At 47.7% G+C, this 11,677-nt stretch overlaps 1 protein-coding gene across 1 annotated transcript in view; it reads right to left on the reverse strand.

Annotated features, from left to right (window-relative positions):
• LOC139763343 (salivary peroxidase/catechol oxidase-like) overlaps positions 1-1,275 on the reverse strand; it is a 60,487-nt gene extending 59,212 nt beyond the window's left edge. The window contains 2 exon segments of the mRNA XM_071689365.1: positions 830-972; positions 1,229-1,275. Of these exon segments, the coding sequence (XP_071545466.1) occupies positions 830-972; positions 1,229-1,275 (190 nt within the window).
• Between the last annotated feature and the right edge of the window lie 10,402 nt (positions 1,276-11,677).

The raw sequence follows: 11,677 nt of genomic DNA on the forward strand, positions 1-11,677 counted from the left end.
TTCCTACATCCTAGAACTCGTTTGCACTCAGAAATCCTATTCTGAGAGTTTTTGCACTCAGTGTGTGCACATTTAAGATCCCGTAGGAGTCCCGAACCAGCCCTCAGCTACACCACAAAACTTTACACTCAAATCCTCACCAGTCAAAGCTCTTACACTAAGGACTTCTTCCCTCAGGGCTATTTCACCTGGGGCCCCTTCGCTTAAGAGCCCTTTACACCCATATCTTGTATAATGAGAGTATCATGGCCTCAGCACTCGTATCTCTTTTAGCTCAGGTTCCTTAGATCAAGAACTGTAATCAGAATTCTAAGAGGAGGCGCCTTTGTAATCGGGACCCCTCCACAATGAGCCTCTTAACTCAGGGGCGCAAGTTAGGGCTTTCTCACACCCAAGCACCCTACACTCTGGCTCTACAGCCAAAACCCCAAAACTCAGAAGAACCAATGCATTGAGAACCTCAGCGCTAAAGACTCCCAGGAATTCCTGTACCTCCTGAATATTTATACTGACAGCTTGCTACTTACACGTGCAGTTTAGCTAGAGCCTTGTGTCTGCTCTCAAAACACTTCTACCTTCAGGATCACCTACACTCAGACCGCTTACGTTCAGAGTCTACACTGAAAGGTCCTGCACTCACATCATCTTCAGACAAAACCTAGTACATTCATAAGTCTTTTACCCGACAAGCAAGAGTTCATACAGCCTCAAACCTCAACAACGGAAGGTTTTACACTCAGATTCCTACGGTAGAATCCTGTACGTAAATTGTACTCCTGAGAGAAGATTCCCACCCTCCCCTCCACAAGCCCTCTCCGACTGTACTCACCTCTTCTGGGCCACGGCAGTGACATGAGAGTAATCAGGCTCTGGTTGTCAGGCACTGGGTCGACCTGGGGGTCTTCGTTGGCCCGGATGCCATCCCTGATCAGCACAGACAGTCCTGTGGCCAGGGCGACCAGCAGCGCAACCCTGGTGGAGAGACGAAGCAATTAATGTAGTGTGGAAACACTCCTCGACCTGTGCACAAGGCCGAGGACAAGTTTTTGAGACGGGAGGCGAACGATCGTTCAACAGAGGTAGTTGAGGTGCAAATTACCTGTTGTCTGGTTAAAGAGGCAAACGGTCGTTCAACAGAGGGAAGTAAGGTGCAGATTACCTGTTGTCTGGTTAAAAGACCGTACGAAACACCTTTGTTTCACAAGGTGATAACGATTGCCCCACTCACTGACTTGATGAATCATGATTCCCCCAGTGACTGACTTGATGAATCATGATTCCCCCAGTGACTGACTTGATGAATCATGATTCCCCCAGTGACTGATTTGATGAATCATGATTCCCCCAGTGACTGACTTGATGAATCATGATTCCCCCAGTGACTGACTTGATGAATCATGATTCCCCCAGTGACTGACTTGATGAATCATGATTCCCCCAGTGACTGACTTGATGAATCATGATTCCCCCAGTGACTGATTTGATGAATCATGATTCCCCCAAGTGACTGATTTGGTGAATTATGATTCCCCCAGTGACTGACTTGATGAATCATGATTCCCCCAGTGACTGACATGGTGAATCATGATTCCCCCAGTGACTGACTTGATGAATCATGATTCCCCCAGTGACTGACTTGATGAATCATGATTCCCCCAGTGACTGACTTGATGAATCATGATTCCCCCAGTGACTGACATGGTGAATCATGATTCCCCCAGTGACTGACTTGATGAATCATGATTCCCCCAGTGACTGACTTGATGAATCATGATTCCCCCTAGTGACTGACATGATGAATCATGATTCCCCTAGTGACTGACTTGATGAATCATGATTCCCCCAGTGACTGACTTGAATCATGATTCCCCCAGTGACTGACTTGATGAATCATGATTCCCCCAGCTCCTGACTTGGTGAATCATTCCCCTAATCACTGTCTTTATGAACTGATACAGTATTATTTTATTAACTTTTCAGCATATCTTTTTATGAGAACAGACTGATCTTAGGAGATACCATTCGACCCAGATGAATCACCTTAATCATTTATAAGTAGTTTGCAATACTAGTGTGTATAATGCAGCCACGTTCCATAAATCCAGTATCATTAAAAACGCTGCGTCCTGCAGTGTTCAGGGGTACAGACAATGTAATATAATGAGATGTTGATAATTACTTTCATAATTGGACATCAGATCTTGACGACATACTTGGGCAAAATCACTACAGCTGCATTCATCAAGCCTCTGGAAATGTATCACACTTCAGTTCACTGCTAAGTAATTACTGTATGATGTATGATGATACAAAATTGGTCTTTTAATAACCTACAATTGCTTACAGTCATTAATACCAACGACTAACATATATACTGTAACGAACCTGCGTCGACATCTTCTTTTCATAAGGCTCCTGCTGTTGCCCCAGGACTCGCTGTAAAAGGCTCCTGGTGTTGCCCCAAGACTTCACTCTAAAAGGCTCCTTGTGTTGTCAGGGCCTCACTTTAAAGCTCCTGGTGTTGCCCTAAGACTTCACTCTAAAAGGCTCCTGGTGTTGCCAGGGCCTCACTTTAAAAGGCTCCTGGTGTTGCCAGGGCCTCACTTTAAAAGGCTCCTGGTGTTGCCAGGGCCTCACTTTAAAAGGCTCCTGGTGTTGCCAAGGCCTCACTTTAAAAGGCTCCTGGTGTTGCCAGGGCCTCACTCTAAAAGGCTCCTGGTGTTGCTAGGGCCTCACTTTAAAAGGGTCCTGGTGTTGCTAGGGCCTCACTTTAAAAGGGTCCTGGTGTTGCCAGGGCCTCACTTTAAAAGGGTCCTGGTGTTGCTAGGGCCTCACTTTAAAAGGCTCCTGGTGTTGCCAGGGCCTCACTTTAAAAGGGTCCTGGTGTTGCCAGGGCCTCACTTTAAAAGGGTCCTGGTGTTGCTAGGGCCTCACTTTAAAAGGCTCCTGGTGTTGCTAGGGCCTCACTTTAAAAGGGTCCTGGTGTTGCTAGGGCCTCACTTTAAAAGGGTCCTGGTGTTGCCAGGGCCTCACTTTAAAAGGGTCCTGGTGTTGCCAGGGCCTCACTTTAAAAGGGTCCTGGTGTTGCCAGGGCCTCACTTTAAAAGGGTCCTGGTGTTGCTAGGGCCTCACTTTAAAAGGGTCCTGGTGTTGCTAGGGCCTCACTTTAAAAGGGTCCTGGTGTTGCTAGGGCCTCACTTTAAAAGGGTCCTGGTGTTGCTAGGGCCTCACTTTAAAAGGGTCCTGGTGTTGCTAGGGCCTCACTTTAAAAGGGTCCTGGTGTTGCTAGGGCCTCACTTTAAAAGGGCTCCTGGTGTTGCCAGGGCCTCACTCTAAAAGGGTCCTGGTGTTGCCGCAGGATGGGAGCTACAAGGATTTCTTTGGGTAGGTTGTGGAGCTTACTTAAAGGATCGCAGGACACACCCGCAGGATGGCAGAAGAAGGATTTCTTTGGTTATATGTGGCCAGTGGAGCTCTCAAAGGATCGCTGGATAAGCCTTTAAGGAACACACACACACACACACACACACACACACACAGGATAACTGCCAAAAGGAGCAAAGGCTCAGGAATGTTCCAGGGTTCGATTCCTGTCTTGCATGTTGGTGTCACGGACTGCGTCACTCTTTGACTGGTGTCACTGTCTTACTTGGTGGCAGTGGAACTGGTAGTTAGCTCGTTCACTAGGAGGGTATGATCCTTGATTAGTTGTGGTATAGCGTGACGGAACGACCCTTGAGCCTAAGGGTATAACAACGTGTCGTAACTATCATACTCAGGGTATCGTAACCATCATACTCAGGGTGTCGTAACCATCATACTCAAGGTGTTGTAACCATCATACTCAGGGTATCGTAACCATCATACTCAGGGTATCGTAACCATCATACTCAGGGTATCGTAACCATCATACTCAGGGTGTCGTAACCATCATAATCAAGGTGTTGTAACCATCATACTCAGGGTGTCGTAACCATCATACTCAAGGTGTTGTAACCATCATACTCAGGGTGTCGTAACCATCATACTCAGGGTGTCGCAACCATCATACTCAGGGTGTCGTAACCATCATACTCAAGATGTTGTAACCATCATACTCAGGGTGTCGTAACCATCATACTCAGGGTGTCGTAACCATCATACTCAGGGTGTCGTAACCATCATACTCAGGGTGTCGCAACCATCATACTCAGGGTGTCGCAACCATCATACTCAGGGTGTCGTAACCATCATATTCAGGGTGTCGCAACCATCATACTCAGGGTGTCGTAACCATCATACACAGGATATCGTAACCATCATACTCAGGGTGTCGTAACCATCACACTCAAGGTGTTGTAACCATCATACTCAGGGTGTCGTAACCATCTTACTCAGGGTGTCGTAACCATCATACTCAAGGTGTTGTAACCATCATACTCAGGGTGTCGTAACCATCATACTCAAGGTGTGGTAACCATCGTAAGGTGTCGTAACCATCATACTCAGGGAGTCGTAACCATCATACTCAGGGTGTCGTAACCATCATACTCAGGGAGTCGTAACCATCATACTCAGGGTGTCGCAACCATCATACTCAAGCTGTCGTAACCATCGTAAGGTGTCGTAACCATCATACTCAGGGTGTCGTAACCATCATACTCAGGGTGTCGTAACCATCATACTCAGGGAGTCGTAACCATCATACTCAGGGTGTCGCAACCATCATACTCAGGGTGTCGTAACCATCATACTCAGGGTGACGCAACCATCATACTCAGGGAGTCGTAACCATCATACTCAGGGTGTCGCAACCATCATACTCAGGGTGTCGCAACCATCATACTCAGGGTGTCGTAACCATCATACTCAGGGAGTCGTAACCATCATACTCAGGGAGTCGTAACCATCATACTCAGGGTGTCGCAACCATCATACTCAGGGTGTCGTAACCATCATACTCAGGGTGTCGTAACCATCATACTCAAGGTGTTGTAACCATCATACTCAGGGTGTCGTAACCATCATACTCAAGGTGTTGTAACCATCATACCCAGGGTGTCGTAACCACCATACTCAAGCTGTCGTAACCATCGTACTCAAGGTGTTGTAACCATCATACTCAGGGTGTCGTAACCATCGTAAGGTGTCGTAACCATCGTAAGGTGTCGTAACCTTCATACTCGAGGTACCGAGCCCTCCCCCCCACGTGCTCAAGTGTTTCCCCAGTCATCCTCACCAGAACTGCTCGTCATCATCATCATGACACACACACGCGCATGACGCGCTCGTCTTGATACTACGAGTGACGCAATCACACGTGCCCCGGGCAGGAGCAGAGGGAGGTGTGAACCTCGTGCTCAAGTGAAGACCTCAAGTAAGAGTCATTACTGACCAGGATCAGAATTTTTTTGTTCATAAGTTTTTCTTCTTCTATTTGTTAAGATCTTGTAAGGTTTTTGTTCTGTTCAGGTTTTTGTTCTTTTAAGGTTTTTGTTCTTTTAAGGTTTTTGTTCTTTTAAGGTTTTTGTTCTTTTAAGGTTTTTGTTCTTTTAAGGTTTTGTTCTTTTAAGGTTTTTGTTCTGTTAAGGATTTGTTCTTTTAAGGTTTTTGTTCTTTTAAGGATTTGTTCTTTTAAGGTTTTGTTCTTTTAAGGATTTGTTCTTTTAAGGTTTTGTTCTTTTAAGGTTTTTGTTCTTCTAAGGTTTTGTTCTTTTAAGGATTTGTTCTTTTAAGGATTTGTTCTTTTAAGGATTTGTTCTTTTAAGGTTTTTGTTCTTCTAAGGTTTTGTTCTTTTAAGGATTTGTTCTTTTAAGGATTTGTTCTTTTAAGGATTTGTTCTTTTAAGGATTTGTTCTTTTAAGGTTTTTGTTCTTCTAAGGTTTTGTTCTTTTAAGGATTTGTTCTTTTAAGGATTTGTTCTTTTAAGGATTTGTTCTTTTAAGGATTTGTTCTTTTAAGGTTTTGTTCTTTTGTTTTTGTTCTTGTTTCACATTCCGTTGGGCAATGCGTATGATTTAATCTTACAGATTTATTATTTCTTTTTATTTTGTTTCGTCCTGTGTCGAAATTGCAGAGTATTGGCTGGCGAGCCTGTATGTTCTGTGGTCATTGTGTTCCAGATGGAGACATTATTTCCTCTGGACATGAAAGGTAATGAGGAATCACCTCCTGTATTACAACAGTGTAATGTTGGGCTATCGGAAGTCTTGGTAAGCAGATCAATGAAGGAAAGAGGTCATATATTCCACCGCTATGTCGGCCCAGACGAGTTGAAAATAGATTTGGAGAATCACATCAATAGATGGCACTGTGATCGACCACTGTGTCACTTGGATCTGTATATGTATTCTCGTCTTCCTTCTCAGACTCGCTTCTGTGGTAATGAATGTTATGCTCATATCACACTCGGATCTTAGGGACTTGGTGCCATCTACTGTGTGGCATATTGTTTGTAAACCATATCATAACAGGTTATTTCTCTTATAACAAATTATGGCGGTGGTTATTATTTTCATCAGTTATTTCAATGTCGTATTTCAACGCTAGAGGTAGTATATGGCATTTTCTTCATGTCACAGTCAAAGGATCTATAATGTAAAGGTTTTGACAGTGTTGTACAGTGAAAGGTCTTGCTAAGGGCGTCTGACGCGTTGATGGCGTCTCTGACACCTACAGAAGTTTCAGGTTTCATTCAGCAGCTTTCATCATGTACGAGTGTATGAGAGATGTGATGTGATGAATGATGTGCGCGTCTCCATGGTGTAGTGTGACGTCAGCATCGCAACCAGCGAATCGATTGGATCTGTGTTCGAAGACGTTCGGGTCCTAGATAGGGTATTGGCCATAGACATATAAACTGCATATCCTCATCTTGGCTAACTCATATACGTTACATGTTCTGTACATACCCGGTTACCCATCACCTCGGAGGGAGGATGAACAGCTGGGTTAGCTGTGGGCCGATTGTTCAACTCAGGAATCGAACCCGGCCGTTACTCGTGTCAGCGAGGCTTCGTGGGCAGACCCAACACTGACAGTGTGTGAGGCTGGCTTGACAACGAAACGTCAAAAGCATAAAAAATCCGAACAAAATTTCTCGAAAAAGAATTGACCATAAATTTACACATTTTTTACATCATACTTGTGAGACGATGCATACTAGTGTGAGGTACATGGATACAAACTAGCATCTGCTGTGTCCCAAGCTCAAACTACTGACTCTGCTGTGTCCCAGGCTCACACTACTGACTCTGATGTGTCCCAAGCTCACACTACTGACTCTGCTGTGTCCCAGGCTCACACTACTGACTCTGATGTGTCCCAAGCTCGCACTACTGACTCTGAAGTGTCCCAAGCTCACACTACTGACTCTGCTGTGTCCCAAGCTCACACTACTGACTCTGATGTGTTGCAAGCTCAAACTACTGACTCTGCTGTGTCCCAGGCTCACACTACTGACTCTGATGTGTCCCAGGCTAACACTACTGACTCTGATGTGTCCCAAGCTCACACTACTGACTCTGATTGTTAAAGCTATGGCTGAATTATGTCCTGTGTGTTGTGACCAGCTGGACGTGTGGTTCACGAACACTCGGCTGTGGTCAGAGGGCGAAAGATGAACCCCCTTGCCTCATCTCCAATTGTCAATGGCTGGACTATAACCTATCTTGGGTCGAACTCTGAGAAGAGGGGAGGATCAGGCAGCCTTAAGGCAATCCTTTTGGTAATGAGACGAAGAAATAGTTAGAAACCCACTCCTAACAGACCTCTTTCAAGGTTTCTTTTATTTCCCTTCTGTAGTTTGGACGAGGTGATGTAACGCTAATCCCTGGGTGACTCTCGGGTAGCAATATTGTCTTACGAATATTTAGGTCGTGGAGAACTGTGCTCCCGATTCGTGTGGGCCAACACACTTGATGTAAGGTGGACGCTCATAGGTCATCTGTATATATTCATGAGTCTTACGTACTTGATCATTCTTGTCATTATTTCGAAGCCATGGTTAGAGTGTGACCACAAAGACCGACAGAGAAATACTCTAAAATCCGACAAGGATTTAAGTTTGGAAGCCACGGCAATATCTACTCTTGGAACCCAACGAATTTTATCCTTGAAACCTTCCAAGACGTATGCCTGGAAGCTACAGATATCGACTCCTAAACCCGACAAATCTTACCCTTGAAACCTCCCTCTAAGGTTTCTCCCTGGAACTCACTAAGATGTACCCCTGGAATCCGCGAAGAGCTGTCCCATACACCCACAAAGAACTACCTCTGGAAGCTATTGAGATCTGCCCCTGGAACCCACGCGATTTAGCACATCGGCTTCTGTGCTTAACGAACCTCAGCAGGATAACATGCAGAAGCAGTTCGATTCTTTTTCAAGAGTTCGTCGTCTTGTCAGTTTGGTCTGTAACTTAAGAATTCGAAGGCGAAAGTGCCATTCCAGCCACACCCAACACCTTCCAACCTCATTCCGCCTCATGAGACGAGACTTGCTATGAGACAGGATGCCTTGGAAGGAATGATGCCTCTATGAGGTGGGATGTCCCATGAGGTGGGATATTCCATGAAATCGTTATCCCATGAGGTAAAGGCCCTTTGAGGTGGGATAGCCCGTGAGGTAGATGTACAATGGAATGGGATGTCCCATGAGGAGGGATATCCCATATGCTGGATGCCCTGTAAGGTTGGGAATCCTAGGAGGAGGACTGGGATGTCCCATGTGAATACGATACATACAGGATCACATCCTACGTCGAAATATTTTATGAATTTAATGGTTTATCGTATCACTCACTTGCATGTAATGTTAGCTGCTAACGCTTTACATACAGACATTTTCATTTTCCAGCCGCCGACATGGTACAGGCAGAAGCATAAGAGCAAGACAATCTATAAAAGAAAAAAAGATATGTAGGAAAAATGTATTTTTGAGGCCCTGTGAGGAGAGAGAGAGAGAGAGAGAGAGAGAGAGAGAGAGAGAGAGAGAGAGAGAGAGAGAGAGAGAGAGAGAGAGAGAGAGATGCCATGACGGTCAATCCTCGTATGGCTGGTCTTCGCACAGAATCTGTGGGAAGCAGCAGCAGTCAAGACGTGAGCCGCTGGTCGGGTTGGTCTCATCAGGCGAGGTATATGATACACTGAGGCACCAGATGGTGGGTTGAGGTACTCCCAGCAGACTTGCAGATCGAGTGGAGAAGACGAGAGGAACATGGTTCTCAGTGACTGTGAACGACAGATCATGGAAGCTGATGTGGAGTTGAGAGGCACATGGCACATCGCGTTGCCCAGGTCTGGAGGTGACCCACACCTGAGAACGCCCGGAGCATCTAGAGTCAGACACCTCGCCCTAAAGTGACACGAAGAGGAAGAGGAGGAGGAGGAGGAGGAAGAGGAGGGGGGGAGAAATCAGCGGGGTCCGTTTGTTCATTCGCTCCGCGACGGAATGCCGCAGCGCGCTGCCGAGGTGTGATCCTCCGCCCTGCTGACGAAGTACCTCGTACGGCGTCGACGTTGCTTCGACCCCCACTTCTTCCCGGAGAGGTGAGGTGAGGTGGGGCGGGGGGGAGGGGGGGTCGTCTGCTTGCTGACGTGTGTGTGTGTGTGTGTGTGTGTGTGTGTGTGTGTGTCAGTCCACACGTGTTGCACATCAGCCCCAGACGAGACGAACTGACACATGAAACGGGTGTGGCTACCCACTGGGTCTACACCTCACCACCTCACCTTCCCCACCTCCACTGTGGGTACTGGCGATGACGGAGGGTGGGGGGAGGAGTGGGAGGGGAGAGGGTGGGGTCCTCTGTCACTGGGAACACAGACATCATGTATACCTGTGTATACATGCGTGTACACAGTATACACACACAGGATCATGTATACATAGTCAGTGTACTCGTAACTATGGATGTCGATATTTGTGTGTGTGGATCATGGTTGTATTTCCTGTGTATACACACACACACACACACACACACACACACACACACACACGTACACCTTGCTACTCCCAGCCTGGGAGGTTTCAGAGGTGCAGGTAATCCTATAATACTTATATTTCCTCCAGTACGAGGAACTGTTGTGTGGCTGATGGCGCGGAGGAAGCCCAACCACCCCCCCCCCCAGCTCACCTGACACCTGGTGTTGGAGGTGTCACACAGGTGTCGCGGGTGTTGGAGGTGACACCGGTGTGGGAGGTGACACAAAGGTTGGAGGAGACACACAAGTGTGGGAGGTGACAGAGGTGTTGGAGGTGACACACAAGTGTGGGAGGTGACTCAGTTGTTGGAGGTGACAAAGGTGTTGGAGGTGACACATTTGTAGTACTTCCCAGTGGTGTCGATACAGCTGTAGAACACCTGACGCAGATGTGACCCAGATGCAGAACATGACAGGTGTACAGCTAAAGGATCCCAATGACTGAATCCAGCTGAGCTCAGCACCACATCCAGCTGAGACCAGCACCACATCCAGCTGAGACCAGCACCACATCCAGCTGAGACCAGCACCACATCCAGCTGACACCAGGACCGCATCCAGCTGAGACCAGTACCACATGCAGCTGAGCCCAGCACCACATCCAGCTGAGACCAGTACCACATCCAGCTGAGACCAGCACCACATCCAGCTGAGACCAGCACCACATCCAGCTGAGACCAGTACCACATCCAGCTGAGACCAGTACCACATCCAGCTGAGCCCAGTACCACATCCAGCTGAGACCAGTACCACATCCAGCTGAGACCAGCACCACATCCAGCTGAGACCAGCACCACTTCCAGCTGAGACCAGTACCACATCCAGCTGAGACCAGTACCACATCCAGCTGAGCCCAGCACCACATCCAGCTGAAACCAGTGCCACATCCAGCTGAGACCAGCACCACATCCAGCTGAGACCAGTACCACATCCAGCTGAGACCAGCACCACCTCCAGCTGAGACCAGCACCACATCCAGCTGAGCCAGTACCACATCCAGCTGAGACCAGTACCACATCCAGCTGAGACCAGCACCGCATTTAGCTGAGACCAGTACCACATCCAGCTGAGACCAACACCGCATCCAGCTGAGACCAATACCACATCCAGCTGAGACCAGCACCACATCCAGCTGAGACCAGCACCACATCCAGCTGAGACCAGAACCACATCCAGCTGAGACCAGTACCACATCCAGCTGAGACCAGCACCACATCCAGCTGAGAGTAGCACCACATCCAGCTGAGACCAGTACCACATCCAGCTGAGACCAGCACCACATCCAGCTGAGCCAGTAACACATCCAGCTGAGACCAGTACCACATCCAGCTGAGACCAGCACCGCATCCAGCTGAGACCAGTACCACATTCAGCTGAGACCAGCACCGCATCCAGCTGAGACCAATACCACATCCAGCTGAGACCAGCACCACATCCAGCTGAGACCAGCATCACATCCAGCTGAGACCAGAACCACATCCAGCTGAGACCAGAACCACATCTAGCTGAGACCAGGACCACATCCAGCTGAGACCAGCACCACATCCAGCTGAGAGTAGCACCACATCCAGCTGAGACCAGTACCACATCCAGCTGAGACCAGTACCACATCCAGCTGAGACCAGCACCACATCCAGCTGAGACCAGTACCACATCCAGCTTAGAGTAGCACCACATCCAGCTGAGACCAGCACCACATCCAGCTGAGACCAGTACC

The sequence above is a fragment of the Panulirus ornatus genome, chromosome 46 (assembly GCF_036320965.1).
Source record: "Panulirus ornatus isolate Po-2019 chromosome 46, ASM3632096v1, whole genome shotgun sequence".
Classification (NCBI taxonomy): Eukaryota; Metazoa; Arthropoda; class Malacostraca; order Decapoda; family Palinuridae; genus Panulirus; species Panulirus ornatus.